The sequence below is a fragment of the Salarias fasciatus genome, chromosome 8 (genome assembly GCF_902148845.1).
Source record: "Salarias fasciatus chromosome 8, fSalaFa1.1, whole genome shotgun sequence".
Classification (NCBI taxonomy): domain Eukaryota; kingdom Metazoa; phylum Chordata; class Actinopteri; order Blenniiformes; family Blenniidae; genus Salarias; species Salarias fasciatus.
The window spans coordinates 15,913,292-15,936,674 of record NC_043752.1 but is presented as its reverse complement, the minus strand read 5'-3'; the positions used below and the strand labels follow the sequence as shown (position 1 = coordinate 15,936,674).

The following is a 23,383-nucleotide window of genomic DNA, read 5'->3' as shown; positions in this document are numbered from 1 at the left end:
CACTTGGCAGGTACGTCGCTGAAATCAGAGTCAGAGGAGGACTCGACTTTTTGTGTTGGTTGACAAACGTTGATGGAAATCAGAAGACGAGACAGCTATAAACTACAGCGGCTCACAGTGGGTTAAATTAATTATGAGCACTTCCCTCATGGAGCAACCAAACAAAGTTTGTCCTGAATCCTGAAGCTTTGTTTTTCTACAACACGTAACTTTTCCAAATATTGTCAGTAGCAGCAGGACAGGAGTGAAAGACGTAGGTATCTCCCGGGGTTGATTTTAAAGATCAAAGACAACAAATCAGTAAAAGCAGTTAGTGCTGGTTATGAGAGAATTCATGAAATCACTCCCGTTTTAATTACTGCCGTCTCTCTCTTTGATTTTCACCTCCACCTCCTAATTGCTCCCGGAGCAAAGGACAAAAGACTGACAGCACAGCCGAGCAAAACTCATGAAAAGTGGCTGTCGGAGGTTTCAGAAATCTATTATTAAATCAAATGTCAGACCTTCTAATTAGACCAGCTGAGCAGAATTACTGGCCTCGAGTGGCTTTTCACTTGCGTAACCGAACTCTACATCTGTTTAAAATGCAGGGAAAAGTGTAAATTATTCTTTGTCTCACTCCTACAACAGCGTAAAGTTGATGTGGAGAAAACCGCATGAAGAAACTTTCTGCAGATGGACTGCCTGAATGAGAGCGCTGGTACTGTGAAAGAACTTCAGGGTAAACTGTGTTTACAGATACTGAAGACACCATTGTTTTAAGCAACTTGAGATCATTTCAGAGCCAAAATGAATTAGAGTTGGACAACTGTGCTTGGAGGCACATACTGTCGTGTAGGTGAAGCAGGTACTGTTGTAGTTTGTAGATAAATAATGTCAGATATCTGCTCACAATTTCACCTTTTAGTAGCAAAAACCTTTGAAAATAACATCACAGCATTTCTTTTTTCATTAACATGAAGTTCTAACCAGAACATTTTGCACCACTGGTTAAATATCATGTTTCGCTTTCCGTACTCCAATGCAGCAAAGTGCAACTTGTACCGACGTCTGGGAACATTTACCCAGAGTGTTAACTGCAAAGGCCTGAAGCCTCACACTCTGCACATCTCCAAATGATATCATACTTCCTTTTCATAGTCCTACATGTCACCAAGTCCTGCGACAGCTCATCAAAGCTGATTACAGGACACCGGACAGGGCAGAAATGTCTACTTCCAGTGACTGGCAGTTCAAATTGAGCATTTCACCGAGCAGTGACAGTCTGGAGTTTGACATGACAAAATCACAAAGTGTTGGGGAAAATGTTTTCACTTTATTTGACCTGAGGAGCTCCGGAGGCAGTTCAGTGCTGCTCTATACCTTCCTCTCATACCTAACTCAACCAATAGCTGTAAAAAAAAAAAAAAAAAAAAAAAAAAATCCTCTAACAATCATGGATGCATATAATAATTAAAGCCGCAAGCGGCATTGGTCGGGACCGAGCCTCCCCACCGGCCTGCGACTGAGACGTCCACCCAGGAACATGCAAGTTGTTAGCATCTCCCTTTGTCTAAGATGTAGCTGTTAGCGTCTGTCATCCACTAACATGTAGCTGTTAGTATCTCCCATCCACTAACATGTAGCTGTTAGCATCTACTATCCACTAACATGGAGCTGTTAGCATCTCCCATCCGCTAACATGGAGCTGTTAGCATCTCCCATCCACTAACATTGAGTTGTTAGCATCTCCCATCCACTAACATGGAGTCGTTAGCATCTCCCATCCACTAACATGGAGTAGTTAGCATCTCCCATCCACTAACATGGAGTAGCTAGCATCTCCCATCCACTAACATGGAGTAGTTAGCATCTCCCATCCACTAACATGGAGTAGCTAGCATCTCCCATCCACTAACATGGAGTAGTTAGCATCTCCCATCCACTAACATGGAGTAGTTAGCATCTCCCATCCACTAACATGGAGTAGTTAGCATCTCCCATCCACTAACATGGAGTAGCTCGCATCTCCCATCCACTAACATGGAGTAGTTAGCATCTCCCATCCACTAACATGGAGTAGCTAGCATCTGTCATCCACTAACAAGCAGGAGTTAGCATCTCCCATCCACTAACATGGAGTAGCTAGCATCTCCCATCCACTAACATGGAGTAGTTAGCATCTCCCATCCACTAACATGGAGTAGTTAGCATCTCCCATCCACTAACATGGAGTAGTTAGCATCTCCCATCCACTAACATGGAGTAGCTAGCATCTCCCATCCACTAACATGGAGTAGTTAGCATCTCCCATCCACTAACATGGAGTAGCTAGCATCTCCCATCCACTAACATGGAGTAGTTAGCATCTCCCATCCACTAACATGGAGTAGTTAGCATCTCCCATCCACTAACATGGAGTAGTTAGCATCTCCCACCCACTAACATGGAGTAGCTCGCATCTCCCATCCACTAACATGGAGTAGTTAGCATCTCCCATCCACTAACATGGAGTAGCTAGCATCTGTCATCCACTAACAAGCAGGAGTTAGCATCTCCCATCCACTAACATGGAGTAGCTAGCATCTCCCATCCACTAACATGGAGTAGTTAGCATCTCCCATCCACTAACATGGAGTAGTTAGCATCTCCCATCCACTAACATGGAGTAGTTAGCATCTCCCATCCACTAACATGGAGTAGCTAGCATCTCCCATCCACTAACATGGAGTAGTTAGCATCTCCCATCCACTAACATGGAGTAGCTAGCATCTCCCATCCACTAACATGGAGTAGTTAGCATCTCCCATCCACTAACATGGAGTAGTTAGCATCTCCCATCCACTAACATGGAGTAGTTAGCATCTCCCACCCACTAACATGGAGTAGCTCGCATCTCCCATCCACTAACATGGAGTAGTTAGCATCTCCCATCCACTAACATGGAGTAGCTAGCATCTGTCATCCACTAACAAGCAGGAGTTAGCATCTCCCATCCACTAACATGGAGTAGCTAGCATCTCCCATCCACTAACATGGAGTAGTTAGCATCTCCCATCCACTAACATGGAGTAGCTAGCATCTCCCATCCACTAACATGGAGTAGTTAGCATCTCCCATCCACTAACATGGAGTAGCTAGCATCTCCCATCCACTAACATGGAGTAGTTAGCATCTCCCATCCACTAACATGGAGTAGTTAGCATCTCCCATCCACTAACATGGAGTAGTTAGCATCTCCCACCCACTAACATGGAGTAGCTCGCATCTCCCATCCACTAACATGGAGTAGTTAGCATCTCCCATCCACTAACATGGAGTAGCTAGCATCTGTCATCCACTAACAAGCAGGAGTTAGCATCTCCCATCCACTAACATGGAGTAGCTAGCATCTCCCATCCACTAACATGGAGTAGTTAGCATCTCCCATCCACTAACATGGAGTAGTTAGCATCTCCCATCCACTAACATGGAGTAGCTAGCATCTCCCATCCACTAACATGGAGTAGCTAGCATCTCCCATCCACTAACATGGAGTAGTTAGCATCTCCCATCCACTAACATGGAGTAGCTAGCATCTCCCATCCACTAACATGGAGTAGTTAGCATCTCCCATCCACTAACATGGAGTAGTTAGCATCTCCCATCCACTAACATGGAGTAGTTAGCATCTCCCACCCACTAACATGGAGTAGCTCGCATCTCCCATCCACTAACATGGAGTAGTTAGCATCTCCCATCCACTAACATGGAGTAGCTAGCATCTGTCATCCACTAACAAGCAGGAGTTAGCATCTCCCATCCACTAACATGGAGTAGCTAGCATCTCCCATCCACTAACATGGAGTAGTTAGCATCTCCCATCCACTAACATGGAGTAGTTAGCATCTCCCATCCACTAACATGGAGTAGTTAGCATCTCCCATCCACTAACATGGAGTAGTTAGCATCTCCCATCCACTAACATGGAGTAGTTAGCATCTCCCATCCACTAACATGGAGTAGCTAGCATCTCCCATCCACTAACATGGAGTAGTGAGCATCTCCCATCCACTAACATGGAGTAGTTAGCATCTCCCATCCACTAACATGGAGTAGTTAGCATCTCCCATCCACTAACATGGAGTAGCTCGCATCTCCCATCCACTAACATGGAGTAGTTAGCATCTCCCATCCACTAACATGGAGTTCTTAGCATGTTCCATCCATTAACATGGAGCTGGTGGCTTCAGTCATCCACTAACATGGAGTTGTTAGCATGTTCCATCCACTAACATGGAGTCGTTAGCATCTCCCATCCATTAACAAGGAGTAGTTAGCTTTTGCCATCTGCTTTCCTGAGTCACTGAATGAAGTCATTGAGTGTCAGAGTTTGATTGACAGCTGCTGTCAGCTGTGTAACTGCTCTGCATGTCCATATATGGTCATTTCAGTTAGAGTGGAGAGAGGAGAAAATTACAGTTTCCTTCTGCGAAACAACTGCTCCTTGTACCTTTCCTGTTTGGCAAAACTGAACAAAAAATATCACGTTTGATAGGAAAATTAGTTGTCTTTCAGTTGGTGAGGCTTTCAGATCATTGAGACTTTTAGTTTGGACCCCAGAGGCCTCAGTTTGTGAGAAGCGCGAGATTTTTCCCCATCCGGCTCCATTATAACTGAGAGCAAAAAAAATGCAGAGCGCACCCCAATTCTTACCTGTGTCAACATGCATATATCATCATATTTCCCCACTTATGTTACATCATCTTGTTCAGGAGAACCTGCTGGAACTTTACGTGTGCTCGGTTTGTTGATAGCAGTCACGGTTTAGCCGCAGTCGCCACTTGTTTGAGGTGCTGAAAAAAGGCGACTTTTTTCCTTTTTTCCCCATTATAACGGATGAGGGCCGGAGCAAGGCAGGATTTCAGACTTCCAACTTTGAACGCTAATAAAATCCACACCGTTAGACTTTTGACAAAGTTGTTCACAACTTTTGTAGAGAAATTTGTCCTCTTTCACGTCGCGTGACTCTTATGTGTGTGCGACAAACGGTCTCGGAGGAGATAATTTTTTCGTGAGGAGTGATTTTGATCAAAATTTTACTTTGAAAGGGAAATAGCGGACTTCCTGTTGGATTTAGGTCAGGGGTGTGAGCGCGTGAAATGTAGATCTTGATGAGACGAACGCATGAGTGTTGGTTTGATCTCTCTCCGACATTCCTGCGGGCCGTAGCGACTGTTTTAGACATTTTTTGGGATCTAGGTGGCGCTAGAGAGCAGATGGGGCCAATTTTTCCATTTTATAAAATTTTTCGCCGGTCATGATTTGCGTGCCAAATTTGGTGAGTTTTCGTGCATGTTTAGGGGGTCAAATTCGCGTTTATTTGGGCGTTAGTATAATAATAGAGAACGAGGAGGAGGAGGAGAACGACAAACGAACGAAGAACAATAGAGACCTTGCCCTCCGGGCATGGTGGCCTGCGGCCACCATGCCCTCCGGGCTCGGTCCCTAATTATCACAATCACCATAATCATAGTCTGTACATACCTGCAGTCCCATAATAATATTTCATAAGAACATTACTAACTCTTTAAGTACTTTGTCATTAACTTGAACATGTGACGTTATTCAATGACAATAAAGTTTAATGAGAGCACATAATAATGGCTCTTGATTAAAGACTTTTGTGTGACTGCCACTGATTGTTGCCTTTGTTCCGGAGTTCATCATTGTGAATCAACGACTTTGCTTGTTTGTCCTTCCTGCAAGGACGTTGCTGTGCTAATTTATCCTTTTGCCGAACAATTCCCACGTGGAGAAGAAAGAGAAGCACAGCCGAGCGGAGTTGGAGTCGTTCGGGCAGGCACCATACCTCGTTTTACATGGTTTTTGTTTTTTACGCTGAAGCCAATTTTTCACTTCCCCTTATGGTGTTTCAGCATTTGAAGATTTACAACAAGACAAGAAAACCGAAAAAAACAAATTGGAAGTGAAACAATGAAAAAGACAGCATACATCAAAAAACATAGCCTAGACAGGAACCAGGAACAAAAAAAAACAACAAAACAAAACACATGGCTTGATTGCAATGAGTCCCTTTTTTCTGTGATGTTTCTTGAGTCAAACTGAGGCATGGCGCAGCACAAAACACTCAAAGAATCAAACTGCCTGCCAGTGCAGCTGCTCCATCAATCTGTGGTGCAGTGTAGGCTGACCGTGTTCCAGTGGGTGAGCGGTTCGATGGCCAGATCTGCTTCTCGCAAAATATCGCACTCAAATTTCACAATTTAGCTCCTCTAAGCTATCGAATCGATACGCAGGGAGTTTACAAAATATCAGAAGCGGCTGCATTTTCCATGAAATAACCTGAGTCGGGGAATAGCCTGGAGGTGTGAGGCGCTGAAGATTGTGGCCGCTTAGCGATTCAATTCATGGAGCAGAGATGAAAAGCAGAAAGCAGGACTCAGGAGAGTTGAAATTATTAAAAAAATGAAGAATTCACCTCATCGAGTTAGCCCTGAAAACACAATGGGCTCCAATTCGTTACATTTAGCTTCTTTTATGTTTATTTTCAATGTCACATGTATCTTATCAAAAACACAGCCTGTCTGATTTTCTCTCCTTTCTCAAGTTGAAGGTATCTGGCAGCGATTCACTATTTTATTACCTTTAATTCTAACATTTCCACCCTTACTATCCATCTTCCTCTCATGGGTTAATTAGCAACAGACTTTCCCATTTCAGGCTGTGGCTCAAAACGCAAATAGGAAAAAAAGAAAAGTGATCTGTGAATGGCGACAGAGAAAAGCTATAAAGGGAGAAAGCGAAGGTGAGCAGGCTGTGAAAATGAGTGTGACACTTGTGGAAATCTGATGACCTTTCAAGTCTTGGATGGACAGAGGAAATGAGTGCAGCAGCAGAGAGAGACCCGACCTTCTATCAGGAACAGGCCCGTTGTCCAAAGCCTCCACAGTCAGTGCGAAGCTCCGTCCAATGGCGAGCTCCACGTCTGGTGCCACAGTGATGACCCCGCTGCTGCGGAAACAAATCAACACAGCCTTCAGTACTTTCTTTAGAAACTCCCAAACCTTAGAAATAAGTTAGATCATTTAAGCTGATTCCCCATCTCACAGAGATTTTTATGATCCAAAATGTTATTGCAGCTTCCCACCACTGGATGAAAACATCATCGTTCTTCCATATACAATATTTGTGACGACATAAGCTAAGCTTGTCATGGATGCTGGCTGTCTGGCGTTGTTTTCATAGCTGTCTGTCTTGTGGAACGCCACATCTGCTTGGTTACTGCATGAAAATCAGGCCACACATGTTACTTGTACACTTGTGTGTTGTCCTGTCTGGGCTGATCATGTGTGACTTGTTTAAGCAGGCTGTTGAGACTGTGTGGCATCCATCATCGCTGAATGTCATTGAGCTTCCCTCCTTTGTTTCCCACCATGTTGGTTTAGTCTGCTTTACTTTTAAACCTTTATCGGACCCAGGTTTGAGCAAATTTTTAGTAAAGGTCATGTCGCTGCCCATGGTGCTGAAATAGGCAATTGGCGGTTGTGGTGCAGGTTGCTGTTTAATAATGAGAAATCTATGGCGCTGTCCGTGGTGCTGAAATCACGCAAACTGTGCTGTACAGCTAATCGCAATCCACACACTCTCCCTTTTGCCCTTCTGTCGCAGTTTCCCATTATTAACGATACTAATTGATCAGCTGTGTCATTACAGGCTGTCACTGCAGTGTCTAATGTTGGATTTACTTTGTTTTATGTAATTTCCGACTGTTTACCAAACAAATTGTGTCTCTTTGTTGATCTATGATTTTATTTCATATTTGGATGGCTCAAAGTTTGAGATTTTATTTTTATTTTTGAAGATGAAGCTGTTCATTCAGTCCCTTTTCGGCAGCAGCCAAATACAGCTCAGATCCAGATGTGATCTGTTATGTGAATTGTTAACAAGTGAACTAGTCAATAGACTATAAGGACTGACTATAAGTCCCCTGGTCACTCTGCAATGTGACACTGGCTCTGCGCCACACCTTAGTGCTCATGTCATTATATTTTATTCAGGTTAGTACAGTATAATCTTTATTAGTTGGATAGTTTCAGTGTTAATGAACTGATATAAGTGCACTGTGTAGTAATCTTTACTCAGAAACAGCTAAAGCTCAACAGATCCAAAATGTCCATCTAAAATCAATTGATTAAGTCAGTAATGATCATAAACCCTCTACACCTACAGATATTATTTAGATTGAATCAAATTAGGATTTGCCAGGAGACGTGATGCTTCTTATTAACATAAAAGTTTTATGGAGTTTAAATCAACTGCCTTTAAGTATATTTGCCTTTTATACATAAGTATATTTCACTCTAGATAAGTTGTGTTTTTGTGTTATTCCTTTTTACAAACGCTTATCAGCAAACTCTTGTGGCCATTAACTGACTGTACTTTTTTTGGGGAAAACTGCTTTGTAGTCTAATGAATTGCAATAAACGAATGATCAAACCGCTCCTTATAATGCGTCAAATGAGATTAGATTAAACTTTACTGCCATTGCAAAATATACAGTCTAAAGAAAAAGTCATCCATCTAACTTGAGTTCAAACAAGTAAAATGCTCAGAATATGCTTTTATTTGAATTACTAGAATTGATGCATCTTAATGCAAAAGATGGAATAATATGAGAATGAGATATATATAGAAACAAGGTTTCTGATAGGGTTAACCTCTCACTGTCACACATTTTTGGAGGCCTGGTATGGTTTCCTCTAAATAAGTTCTGTACAGAATACATGTTTAAACTATTTTTCAAGAGTAAAGATCCCAGTACTGTGATCATCTGAGTCAGTCCATCAAGTGACATTTTTTTCTCATCTTTCTCTGTCTGTCCCTTTTTACTTCTTAAAAGGTTTTCATGTTTGAAGAAATATTCGGTGTTGCTGTGCTGATTGTTGCTGCTGTGGAGGTCATAGCTGACTTTTTTTTTATTGATGTGGGGAGAATATAGTCTGGGAATACCAGTCAATCACATATCTATCATCTATATATTTCAATATTTATCCCACTATCTCAATATTTATCTCACTGAGTCCTATTTTTAGGGCTTCAGAGGCTTCATCATCTTTCCATCAACACCTGGCGGGCCAGTCACGGATCAAAATGCCCGGGCTGATTTTTTTGCCGGTTGCAGTTTGGAGGATCAGGATTTTCCAGTGCTGTGGTTGAACAGTTCGCGGTCGAGAGTTTCTCAGTTTTTCTCAGCAATACATAATTAACACATTTGCATTCATCATTGTTATTCTTTGGTATGTCTGTTATGCAATGTCCCAAGTTGCTTTTGTTGTTCTAAAAAAAAGCCTTTTGTGCATGAAATTCCACACATTAATCAAACAAAGGTTTCTCTGGTTTTAAATGAGCAGGCACTGTCAGGCTGTCATGCTGCAGCACTCTCACCAAACTGGACATAATTACAAGTGAATCATATTTTTCTGCTCCTGCATTTAGATATTAGCCATAGGGATGCTAGTAAGGAAAACCATTCTAAACTGGAAAAACACTCTAAATGTAAATGTTTTTTGTTTGTACATACCAGTCAACCTCCATCATTGCATTTGACGAAGGATGACATTGTTGAATAAAAGTACATCGACACAAATAGAAACTCATGTATGCATTTCAACATGAACCAGACTATTTTTTTTTTTTGTTAGTTATGCAGATGGCAGTACCTAGTTTAATTATTTATTTATTTATGTATGTATTTATTATTTTTTATTTTATCATTAGTACTTTGTGTCTTCTGATTGTCTGGGCGGCACCACTGAGTGCACAGTAATAGTCATTTGAAAAAAATCATTTTAGTCCAGCAGCCACATTCAACCCAGTGTTCTTTGAAAATAAAGGAATATGAGTCAATTCTAAATCACAAACTTTCAGTGAGACTTTTCACAAACTCAAAGTGAAGCCTCCACAAAAAACACAAAAAACAGTTTCTTTCTTCCTTTCGCTGCATCACTATGCAGTTTTTTTTTTTTTTAAATAATGTCAGGGTATTCACGCACTGTCGAGTTTCGTGCCTCCGTCCAACACAGAAAAATCAGTAACATCACATCTATTCTGGAAAAGTTGCTGCACAGCTATACAACACTCAGAGAACAAAAAACCTCTTCACAACATTTGCAAAGTTATGAAGAGACTCGTAGTACCGCAGCGCCAGTGGCTCCTTTACCTGTTGTCTATCAGGAAGTGTCCCTGGTCTCCCGCCAAGATCCGATAGGTGACTTTTCCATTTGGACCTGCGTCGGCGTCAACGGCTGAAAGCTGGACAAAAAAAAAAACACACACAAGGGAGATGTAATAAATACAATCTGTAGCGCACCTTCTTTACATATGGTGCCATTTTCAAGCTTACCTGCAACACAGTTTCTCCCGGCATCATATCAGTAAAGAGGTCGACGTTGTAGGAAACGTTGGAAAAGGTTGGGGTGTTGTCGTTGGCATCCAGCACAGTTATCAACACGGTAACTGGAGTGCTCTGCTGGACGCCATCAGATGCTAAGAGCTGAAAACACACAAGAAAAAAGAGAACAATGCAGCCACTGTGCAGAAATGAGATGTTCTTTCTTGCATAAAAGGCTGTGATTTGGAGAATGCCGGTGGAGGGGAGGTGGGCGGACAATGCGCTCAATCTGTCCTTGACATCTTCATATCGTCTGTTTTCTTGTTTCCTTTGAGACAGGCAAGCTTTTTTTCTTTTCACAATTTTAAATCTGTGATCTGTGTCTTCTTTATGTTTCTGTGGATGCAACCAAACACTTATCTCATAAGTCTTATCTGTCCTGTTTCCCTGTTCCCTTCATCCAACATCTGATAGTATAGAAACAGCTTTGGAAAACCACTTTATATATCAATTTTGAAGCCATCTTCAAGCTCACTTTGGCTTATTATTTTTAATACAGAACCACATTCATCTCCTCAGTTTTACTGATCTATTCGCTGAACTGTGTCAGTTAAAACATGTGTTTTTCTCCAAAGAGCCAACTTTCCCTTCAACACTGGCAATTTCTCAAATTCAAAAAGTATTTTCACTCCACAAGTCAAACATGGTTTCTGAAATTGCCGAGTTCCCAAACTTTAAAGTGAAATACATCAAATAAAGCATTTCATGTTGTGTTTGTGTTATTAAAGTGAGCCATCTACTTGGTTTCTGCAATAATCTTGGTTTACGTTCATGAATATTTTAACTTTGCGTCCACAGAACCTGCTTTTCTCTCCTCTGTCTCCAAAAAATAAGGAAGTCCAACCGAGACGAGCCATTTCTTCTATGTTAAGAAATCATGCAGTGATCACCGACAGAAAATATGATTCTTTGCTGTTACCAATCTTCTACACAAGCGCATCTGCCAAGAAGCTGATTGACTCCTTCAAGTGAAAATCACTCCTCCATTCCTCAGCGCTCTCTCCGTCTCTCCCTCTCAAGTTTAATGTCCCCTCCAAGGCTTTCTTGGTGATTATTGTACACCTCTGCCTTTCGATCAATGCAACGCGCATTCTGCACTTTCCCCAACTTTAAATTCCAAATTGCCCGATGCACATTCAAGGGTACACATCATTCTGCACGCACAAACACGTGCGTACAGGAATGGCCCAAACACTGACACCACCGCCAGACTGAAGCTGTCAGATAACAGACCGCTGCGCATTGTACGGAGAGGGAAACCCGATGCTGCGTGTGGCAAACGGACAAACACTCTGAGATAAACAGGACAGAGGAAATCATGGCAGGTGAAGAAGAAGAGCAACGAAAACATAAATAAAAACGAGGGAGGGAAAGGCTAAGCCGCACAAGGAGAAGGCAGTGAGACACTCTGATGGACAGAAGAAAACAGCAGAGGGAGGGAGGCAGAGAGAAGCATTCATCACGTATTAGGTCTTGTTGTCTGTGTCTGTTGTCGCGAAGAACAATGAAAAACATTCACTGCTAGCTGAGAATATTTCAGCAGTCATCAACAAAAGCCCCGCTGTTCAAGCAAAATAATTTATGGCAAAGCTCAAAATCTGATAGCAAAGATTCTGCAATTAAAAAAGAGCGTATGTCCAGCACATGTCATGATGGTTTTTTTATTTCCTGTTTCTCTTTTAATTCCAACTCTGTTTCCTGTTTCACTCACATCCCCTGCATTTTTCTCCAATCCTCACTTGTCCTGCAAGACTGTGCCTCCTTGCTGCTGAAACGGCCTGAGATCAGGTAAAGGCGAGGAGTTAAAATGCTCCAAACGCCGGCAATTCCTCTCCCATATCTGCTTCTCTTCAAATCGTATTTCCTTTCCAGTTTTCACCTCCTTTTAAGTCTTTTTCTTCCCCCTCAAGATCACAGAAGTATTTCAAGGGAATAATTTAAACGCATTCAGACGCACATCTCTCATTTTTATCTCGCGCTGATTGATGCCATAATCCACACAAACGTCGAGGCTTTACCGTGAATGTGTAGGAGTCTTGTGTCTCTCTGTCCACCGGCTGCACCAGCGTGAGATATCGGCTGATTCCACTCGAGGACACGGAGAAAACATGGGAGTAGCTGTCCAGCGAGAAGTGGAGCTGAGGATCCCGCGTCTGTTGAACGAAGACCACGGATGTTTTAGAGATATTAACAAGGCAGTGGACTTTAAATCTGAAAGGAATGAATTTTAGGTTCATTAATGACTTTAATGTGTCCTTCTGTTTGCTCTGATGGACTGGCAGCCCGTCCAGAGCGTCTCCTGCATCAGGCCCCCGTAAGCTGTGTGGAAGATGGAAGGCTCTTTTATAGACAAAAGCAGAACACGTTGTGTGACTACACTCTTTCCAGATTTCAAAACAATTACATTTGACAATTTCAGGGAGAATCCTGTCAAGTCAGTCGAGAGGCACAAATACAGATGCTTTCAGCGGAAAACAGCTAAGAGCGAGGCAGTGCTTGGAAAGTAGAATAAGACAAACAAAAACACCTCCAATGTTTTCTTGACATAAAAAATTCTCGTCGGGAGGCTCAGGATGTGTGTGTCTTTGAATGTGCCTGTGTAGTGTGTGTGCTGTACTTGGTGATGGAGAGGCAATCCTCATCCGAGCCCTCCTCTGACATTACCCATACAGTCATCGAGTATGTGTGTGTGTGTGTGTGTGTGTGTGTGTGTGTGTGTAGAGGGAGCTCTCATTCCAGATAAGGCTGGCTCAGCAGGGTAGGAGGGGGGGGGGCTGATAATATTGTCGATGTAGCCAGTGTGGATATTGAGTCATAAATAAGCATGCATGCACACCCGCACACACACACACACGCACACACACCGGAGTTAAAGACACACGCTGGCAGACGCTCACATTTGTAAGCGCACATAAATAAAAGTGATGGACGGCACATAAAAGCAATTAGGACTAATCATCATTGTTGGTGCTTAATGCTGGAGGAAAGACCAGGGTGAGCAAAATTAAAAATAACTCAACATATATCAGTTGGTACACACACACACAAACGCACACCGTCAGGAACACACAAACACACACATTATCCTCCCAAAGCCCATTCCCTGCTGTTTGGGTCTTTTAGAAAGCAATGAACCAAAGCTTGTTTTTGTCAAAATGCCTATGCTACATCTTAAACAAACTAAGCTCTCAGGAATGCACTGCCGATAACAATGTTGCAGCACTGTAAATTCTTACATTATTACTGAGAGGCAATTTAAGGGGGGAAATAGTTTCCCTACCCAGATTCACAGAAAAAAAAATTAGACAGGGCACTCCACACAATGCAAGGAGAAAACAGAAAACCAAGATTCAGAAGAGCGAAAGAAAGAAATGGACCCTTGAATGAGCTGATTCCTTATTTCTGAGGGACATTTTAAAAAATAGTCACCGGCTTGTGCCACATGATGGTTTAATTGAGTTTGGGAGTTCTAGATTGATGTGGAATACATACATGAGTGGACCAAACCCTTCCAGAAACAGCAAGTATTTCAAGAGGTGAGCTAGCTGTGGACGGCCATTACAGAGCGGAGTGAGGCCACTGAAATTTCATGTTTGGGGCAAAATATTGCAACACCGACCTCAGACAGGAAGAGCCAACCAGCAAATTCAACTGAGCAACCCTCCTGCCCCGGCGCTCTCTTTCTGCTTGGAGAGGAAGCAGCCAGAGGATGGAAAATTAACATAGCCCATGCATTTCGCTGATTTTGCTAACAAGGGGAACTGCTTCCAAGTCAAATGTACTTTTTTTCATTTATTATCACTTTGCAGCCCATAAGTTAGACTGTCTATATGCTAAAAGTTGGGGTCGCACTGAACTTGAAAAAGGTCATCTCTTAATTTAGCCAGCCCTTAACGAAAAGTGAGCCGAACTGAAAGGAAATTATTAGAAACTGTGCTGGTCTGCTCGAACTGTGCGGGCATTTTCGAGATCAGCTACTGAGTTACTGAGCTCATAGACTTCAGATCGCTTGCATTTTATAATAAGTCAGATTCAACACCGAAAATGTCAGCTGGACACAGTGGCTGTTGCCCGACTTATGGAGTTAATGCCAGGCTGATTAGTTGGCCGCTGCCAATAAGTTGTGCCAGGTTTTGAACCGCCTGTCCAAGTGGGAGTTTGACAGAAGAAAGTTAGTATAGTCCACCACTGCAGTCAAAACTCAAGTGCATTTTAGACTTCAGCGTGATTTCATAGCAGTAAATCAGACACAGGATATCTAAGGAGTTTCGAAACACGTGGTTGATGATTGAAAGTCAACAGAACTGAATACATGGTTTACTGTTTAAATGCAAGAGTTAAGAAGCTGGAAATTTTCAACCTTCATCCGGTTTTACATGACACTGTTCAGCAGATCAACTTGCAGAACGTAATGTTTGCATGAATGTGACATAAAACATGGCTCAACCTATTAATTTACACACTGCCTCTTCCAATAGTTGGACATGTATGGTGTTGAATTGTTGATTGATCATCATTGACAGAGATCATTAACAATGAATTGAAGATTCAGAAAGTGAAAGGACTGAAAAGATGGAAGGAATGAGTTGAGTTGATACCTACAGGCTTCTCATTGGGTGTCAGCTATAAAAGGATGAAGCGGATCAGGTTAAATACTGTAAGTGACTCTTTGCATGTAGTAAATAACATGAAAATTATGATTCACAATTTTATAATCATGAATTTGGTTCTATCAAGTCTGAAAATGTTGAAATTTGGAAGAACAAGGATAAATGATGTCAAAAAAAAAAACCAGTATCCAGTTGTATAAAAAAAATCTGCAGTGTGCATCTTTTGATTCTTTTATTACCCAGATTCTCCTTTTAATCCAATCTGTGAGTAATGAAAGTGTTTTTCTCAGTAATAGCTTTGGTTTCCGTCCGTCCTCACCTCCTCCACATCGTTGTCCAGAGCAATGATGGCCAGCGGCGCCGACAGGCTGCCGTCGGTGGCGATGGTGGTGCCCACCGGCGACACCTCACTGATGTAACCATGGTAACTGGCCTCCAGGAAGTAGGGTGCCTGGTTGTTTTCGTCCAGAACTTCAATTTGGAGGTTGGCAAAAGCCGGCAGGGGGTGGCCATTGTCCTGCTCGGCCTGAAGGTTTGAGAGAAAATAAATCACAGAAACACTGAGGCGTTTATCGACAGAGGATCATATTGTAGTCAACAGATGACAGACGCTGACAGCATTTAGCATACCAGTTCAACATCTTGAAAAATGATCACAGGCAAGTAAGTTTTGAGTTTTCTTGTCTGAAAGCTGTTTATCCAGATGAAAACAGTTTGTTTTTTTTTTTTGGCGAGTGTGAGTCAGTCGTGGTGCAGCTGCTTACTTTCTGATGCAGACACAACGTACCACAGGAAGCCAACTGTTATTAGAAGGAGGATAAAAGTCGACTCGGCTCGTTTTGTTCTGTGTGATCGGGTGAATCAAAGACCTGCATGTCGAGCATCCTGAGTACAAACGGAGACTTTTCTTTATAAGTGCAACAAAATGTCCCACTGTGACTGGAGGTGTTAACATTGCCTGCACTGGTTAGCCATTTCTCCATCTGGCCCTGTAGGTAAGAACATTTGCAGTATTTCCCGTTTTCATTGCTTTGGGAACAATTTGAGAGACGGACATGTGAGATGGTGATTTGTGGAGAGTGTGGGCCGAGAGTTGATTCTGAAACGAAGCGTGTTTTTTTCACTAAAATGCATGACAGTATCTCTGCGGCGCGTCTCCGCCTCCTCGGCTCAGGAGCGCCGTCCTTTTCAGACTTGCTCCGCGTAACGTCCACGTCTGTTACAGACACAGTGAAAGATTAATTCGACTCCTCCCTGCGTGTAATCTCTAATACATGACTGTGCAAATGGTTGATAGCCTGCATGTCTGTTTTTTTCTGAGGCTCCCCGCCACACACAATCTTTTTTGGTATTTTTTTTTTCCTCTCCTTGTCTCAGGGTGTTTGATTCGTCTCTTCACATTCAGAGAGTGATACCTGTACACACACACACACACACGGCTCATTGTGAAGAGTAGCAACACTGTTTTGTTTTAATCTCATCAATAAATGATTAGCATGGAAAAAAAACACTGTTCTGAATTTAAAATCCCGGGCTTCGGGAACAGCTGGATTTTTTTTTTTCTGTGAAGTTGCCATCTTCTTCATCTTCTCATTCAAATCCACTGAGTCACATCCAAACACCGACCCACACACTGTCGTGCCAATAAATGAACCATGACCCTCGTTTGGAGCAGCGCAGGTGGGAGCAGAGCAGTACGCGGTGTTCGGACGGAGCAGATGGACCTCTGCCAAAACAGCTCCGTTTTTGACTCTGTCCAGGAATTATTGATGCGGCTTTATGAATAACTAATCAATATTGATCTTCTTCCTCTCTCTCTGTTTTTGAAGAATGTCACAGGTTAGAATAACTCGCTGTTTGTAACCTGGAGCCCAGTTAGCTCAACAGAGACTGAAGCGCATGCAAACGAAGAAGCAGAAAGTAGAAAGAAGATAAAACAGAGATGTTCTGAGTTTTAAAGCAACATATTGGACTATAACATCATAATTTCAGTCACCTTATGATGTATAAAAGATAATACAGCTGAAGGCAGAGTCTATCATGATCCAGTGAACATTCAGAGTCCTGTCATGATTGCATATTTGCTTTGTTTGCCAAACATTTGCTCAAAAGGATAATATATGAGAGTCGCCAGATGAGGAGCGTAACCTGGTGAAGCTCGTCACATTTTCTTTCCTCTCAGCTCGTATTGTCAACTTTTGAATGAATGTGCATTTGATTCGGTATCTCTGAATGCGATGATTTTGTGGCTCTGTGCGTTTTTTTTCTAGCAACATATCCCAGTGTGACCTGCTTTTCACCCAGCGTTAGTCCAAACTGGCTCCATATCCCCGATGCTGGAACTTCGATAAAGTGTGAATAAAAAAAAATCGATGGATGTACTGGACTGAACAGATAATCATTATCTTTACACTCTGAATTATTTAAATACAATTTGGCGAAGCAGCCAGCGATGTGTCTTTAAGTGCAGTGTGTTACTCTATCACAAAGGTCTGACTGAAGGAGTGCTGCTGAAATGTCCGTCTTTTAAACAAACTTTTCTGTCTGCAGAGGACGTCTGGGTCTCTGTTAAAGTGACCCTCGATGACCAGGGACCAGCTTGGACAGATACTCGGTTTGGGGAAACAGCTCACTCAACGAAAAGTCCTGCTGCTTTCAAACTTTTTTTTTTTCATAATTATTGATGTAGCTTTGCTCCAGGAAACACTCACAGCTTTAGAAATAGTTGTGTAACCTCGCCCTGATCTCGCCCTTCGCAGTTTCTTGGACTTGGTGTCTTGATGCTGGTTTTGACCTGGTGTGGGAATTCAGGAATCTTGTGCAGTATGTAACGTCTCACATTGTATAAATGCTATTTTGGTAACAATAGGAAGACTCCAGCAATTTAAAAACTACGCCTGAAAGACCACGAACTGTGTCAAATGAAGCTGTGCCAACGTCCCCCTCGCTTTATTCTTTATGTGCTGCGGCCATTCATCAGCTCATCTTTTATTAGTTCTTGTAGGATCCAACACTTTTACCACCTTCCTAGCATTTAGGAATGTTGTACAGGTGCCCACACACACACACACACACACACACACACACACACACACACACACACACACACACCTTTAATTACAGCTAAAATAACCTCGGGAGGAGTATTCTATTTTCTGTTTCAGTAGAGCTGAACCGGATATATGTTAGGTTGTGTAATTCCATTAACGGTCTTGCCGAGACAAAAACACCCACACGCACACAGCATGGGAGTGCTGCGATGCTTTACAATCCCACAATTTCATATTATCAAGAATAGACAGTTTTGCTGGCAAGATACCACATAGGGTGGAATAAATCCAGAAGAAAAAAACAGATGAAGTTGTAGAGTTAGTTTTGCGTTTCTGATGGAAACCTTCTTGAGGGGGATCCTGCTAAGACCTCAATGTTCGCCGCTGCGGCGTGTCTCACCTTGATAACCAGATCAAATCGGCGGTAGAGCTCTCGGTCAATGGGCTTCAGGAGCAGGAGCTCTGCTGTGCTTCGGTTCAGGCTGAAATACTCTGCATAGGACTCCGGTTTACCTGAGAGAACATGCACCAAACAGTGGAAACAGAAAAAAAAAAAAAAAAAAATCCACACCTCAAAACTCAACAACAAATAAACAAACAAACAAAAAAAATCTACTTCTGTGAGAGACAGTCGGAAACATTGGTAATTGGTCTAAGAATCAATACACGTTTGTTCGGCTGTTGACACAGAGGGAAAGAGAAAGAAGGAGTGAAAGGATGGAAAGCATGGCTAATGCTCCTAGTTCTCTCATCTCAGCTCCCGACAGGTGGGGACACACACACACACACACACACACGCACATGCACACACACACGCACACGGTGCTGCATTGTTCAGTGGGGAAATCAAGTTCTGTTCAGGGGAGCAGCAGCACAGGCGCATGTGCGCCATTACATTCCTCGAGAGTGCGTTCCTCTGTATGTTTGTTGCGTCTTTACGGCATGCATCAATTTAACTGGGTCCTTCTGAGGGACAACGTGCTGCAAGACGGCATGATTTTCTCCCCAGCATGGCTGTTTATGTGTGGACTCATGTTCTTTTTCCTGCCTTGTACTTCACATCAAGGCCCATGTGAGAACATTATCTCCTGCCTGCAGCCATCGCTCCTCTGTGCACCACTTTGGCTACATGAGCATCCCGAAGATCAGTCCCAGAAAACAATCTCTGCCATCCGTTTAATATTCTAAACCTCCAAAACTCTGATTTTGTGTCTGGCTTTCCCCAGCTCACGCAGAAGTTTTCTATTTTCTATATTTTCGTTCATTTCCAGTCAAATGAGACATGCTACATGATATGCAAATTTGGAACAAATCTTTTGCCTTTTAATCACGCTATCTTTAATAATGCATGTGGAATCAGAGATTAGTTACGCAGCAGGAGTCTTGAAAAGCTAATGAAGTCCAAGTTTTTGCTTTTTTTTTTTTTTTTTTTTTGCGTTTTACAGTTCCAAACAGTAGTCAAGATAACTCGCAGCAAAGGAGCTCTGTTCTTATAAATCACTTTCAAATTACAGCACTTATGAAGCATCAATGGAAAAGGCAATTTCATCTCTCTAATTTATCCTCTGTAAACTGCCTACAAACACCTTGGAAGTTGCTCCACACAGGACTCTGTTGAGTCAATCCTGTGCCAAAACATTTAAGTGGCCTCATCCGGAGCCTCGGGAACCCTTTCTATCAATTAACACTTCCACTTTTGTCTAAGCAGCTCTGAAAACTTGAAACGTCAACTATTATCTCTATTGCTGAGCATGCACAGTCCAGAAAATAATGTTTTCTCTTCCCAAGTTCAATCAAGATGAAGTCAGGAAGACTCACAGGCATTTTCTGCTCTGGTATGACCTCTCATTCCAGTTTTTGGTAAGAATTTTTGCTGCACTCATGGAAACTATTGGTAAAAAACAACATGTTTGTCAGAAGAAGTGTCTGCTTCAGGACAAAATAAGGTCAGCTAAATAACTCCCAATGATTTTGTCATTGTTTATTTGCATATTTTTCATTGTAATTTGGTGAATTTCTGGTAAGTAAATGTAAAAAAAGTCATTAAAATGAAAAAAAGAAAGAAAAGAAAGAAAAATGACTTGATTTACATGTGGCTTTCTTCAGATCGGTGTTCAGTAGGATAAAAAAAAACTCAGCCTACCAATGAGGATGGAGTATAAGATCCCTGGTCTGTCAGAAGGAGGCTGGATGTTTCTGTCTTGGTCCACAGCTTGAATGGGCGGAGTCACATTCAGGGGATTCGCTTTATGCTGCAGACAAAACAAATCATAGCATTTAGACTTCAACACTATCGAGTCCTGATGCTCAGACTGTTGAATATTGTTTAATAATGCTTGATTATGAACGGGAAATAAAGAGTTGATAAAACAAAACAATTTGCACTTTCTACTCTGGTGTGCCAAAAAGAGCAAAAACGGAAAGCAACATGTAAAATATAAACAATTTCTTCACTGGCGGAAGATATAAAGAAAAGCTTTGCGCTTTATTGATGGAACCACAAGCTCCGAGCGTGTCAGCACAGCAGGTCAGAGCTATACAGCAGAATAGGAAAATCGATGGCTGGTAAAACACTCCACAGTACACTTTAAATCATGAAGATGGCACACGTGCACAGGTTTCCATGCTGTCTGGGGACGTTGCATTGCCTTAATTTCCTGCAGACTTACCTTTTCGAGTAAATACTCGCCGTTCAACCGTAATCCTGAAGCTAACTTTCGCTAATTGTAACCGCTGTCTAACTGTGCTGATCAGTGTAAGCACACGACACTGTAACAGTGATTAGAATGCTTGCACACACTGAGCGTGAATAATAATAATAATAATAAAAAACTCTCACTGGAAATAAGAATTAACATAATCATTGCATTTAATATAAATGAGCATCTCACCATGATTCAAATTATAGCTTGTTATTATGTATATATCTCCTGTAAATATATACATATGCCGCAGGAGCTTGCTAGTGGGGGGGCCGCGAATGCATGCAAATGGGGCCGGACTGCGATGACAGCCCATTGCAGTGCATAAAGCAATGACCCGTGACGGGAAAATTCCTCTGAACTGGGTTATACAGCCACAGCAAAGACGCACAGCAGCAGGGTAAAGACGCCGGCACACCGGCGTACACTCCCGATAACTAAATCGCAACGCACAACAATCCAGCTCTCTCAACCCGCCGTCACTGAGCTATCTCTACCTGTCGGCAGAGAGGGCAGGGGAGAGAGTGGAGAGGCGCAGGCGGGGACCAAGTTATGGGCGAGTAATGAAGTGGAGTAAAAGAGGATGTAAATAGAAAGGAGATGAATCTGCCAGGAGTCGAGGGTAAACAAGGAGCAGAGACAGATGTGAGAGCAGCAAGAGGGAGCCTGAGAAAGTACAGCAGTGTCCCTGAGAACACTGAGATGCTATCATTATAATTTTATTTGTAATATAATCATACAATGTGGGCATATTACCCACAATGCCTCTGAAGGCGCAAAAAGAAAAAAAAAAAGACAATGCGAGAGTCAGACTGTGGTTTGTAAGTGATAGGATCAGCACGGATATTGATTCTGACACGTGAAATATTATTATATTACTGGAAATATTTGCATTTTTATATAATTTTGAATTAGGTTTTTAAAAGGATTCTGACAGAGCGATAGAAAACTAATTAACGTCTTCACAATGTGAAACGTCTCTTCAATACACGTCCCGAAATGCTGTCATCGAAAATTACCAACCGGAGTCTGGGACGCTTCAGCTCTCCAGGTTATTGAATGTGAGACCTCGATCCTTTAGAGTAACATTTACAGAACCGAGACGAGGCTCCTTCACACGTCTGGCTGTGCTCGAAGGCTCAGCCTCGCGCTGCACTTCACGTTGAGTTGAATGTGTCTGAAGAAGCGTACACTACAGGTTCTCCAGCGCTGCCGCCGAGAACATGAAGGACCTGCAGCAGGTGGCGAACGTGGCTGAGCACATCACAAACAATCCGTCATCTCTCTCCCTGCTACCCTGACGCACACTTTCAATCTTATTCTCATTATACATCTAATCCTCGTTTCTGAAAGCAGTCCTACACATCCTGTCCTGTTCTTTACAGCGCTATTCATTATTAAACAGCCATGCAAACTGGCGTTTTCATTGGCAGGGCCAGAGAAAATAACATTATTGCTTCATCATAATGAGACGTTATGACCATTCATTATTGGAGATGGCAAGAAAAACATATTAAGCGGTTTAACGGGGTTCATCAGGCTGTGTTAGCTGCCTGCTGCTGCACTAATTGACTCAAAGTCGTCACCGCATCTAATGAATCTGAATTTACGATGATGTGAATCAATCAATTAACTAACACAAATAGAAAAAAAAACATTACTTAGTGTTCCTTTAATTTTGCTGTTATATTTTTATATTTTGAAGAGACTCGTACCTTTATTATTAAACCAGATGCAGGATTTTTTTGTGAAGTCGAGTGCTGATGGTTGTCAAGGCAAAGGAACCCAAAACTCAACTGAAGTTTTAGATTTCCACTTCAAAACAGGGTCTTAGTTTGTGAAGATGCTATGAAATCCAACAAGAAGAAATGCTTCTGCATCTCCTGATGAGACAAAAAATAAAACTAAAACATGTTGAGCATCTTGTAAATCATAATGAACCAATCTGCAGAAATATAAAAGCAGATTCATGTCTTCAGATGACTTGTGGTACATTATTATTATTCACGCCGCAAGCCTCGGCGAAATTGTTACAGCAGCAAGGGGGCAAACTCTGCGAGATCGGCCATCTGCCATTACCGAGCTCAAGTTTACGACAGCTGAATCACTCAAGGAGAGCCTGATAAGATCCGGCCCGTGATACGGGAGTGAAGATGTAGATCCCCAGGCAGATACAGCGAGCCGGGCAGGGAAACCTTCCCGGCTTCAGAGGAACATGCAGGCTAACGCTGCAGAATCAGCAGGAGGGAACACATCAACAGGTATGACGCAAACGCACAGCACAACAACGCCGCCTGGCAAACTGCCTTTTATATATAGAGAGGGACTAATGAGCAAACGAGCAGCAGCTGTGCAGGCAGGTGGCCCAACCCGGCAGCGGCGGGCAGATCAGTGGCGGAGGGGGAAAAAACCCGGAGGGCTTTTAGTGGTCAGGTGTGGCTTTGTGTCAAGTACTGAGCGATACAAAAGTGCATGGCAAGATGTTTGCGGTGCAACGGAGCTACGGCGCTCCCCGAACGCATAAAAAAAAAAAAATAAAATAACAGATGGCGATCCGTGCAAGGAAGCGCACTGCAGTGCTGCGGAGCC

The 23,383-nt window shown here is 42.5% G+C and overlaps 1 protein-coding gene across 1 annotated transcript in view; it reads right to left on the bottom strand.

Annotated features, from left to right (window-relative positions):
• The window catches only part of LOC115392820 (protocadherin-15-like), a 178,816-nt gene that overhangs the window by 89,674 nt on the left and 65,759 nt on the right, over positions 1-23,383 (bottom strand). Inside the window, exons 10-16 of the mRNA XM_030097425.1 lie at positions 20,236-20,344; positions 18,493-18,605; positions 15,362-15,568; positions 12,451-12,585; positions 10,385-10,534; positions 10,202-10,293; positions 6,892-6,993 (exon numbers count right to left, since the gene is read on the bottom strand). Of these exons, the coding sequence (XP_029953285.1) occupies positions 6,892-6,993; positions 10,202-10,293; positions 10,385-10,534; positions 12,451-12,585; positions 15,362-15,568; positions 18,493-18,605; positions 20,236-20,344 (908 nt within the window). The remainder of the gene's footprint in view (positions 1-6,891; positions 6,994-10,201; positions 10,294-10,384; positions 10,535-12,450; positions 12,586-15,361; positions 15,569-18,492; positions 18,606-20,235; positions 20,345-23,383) is intronic.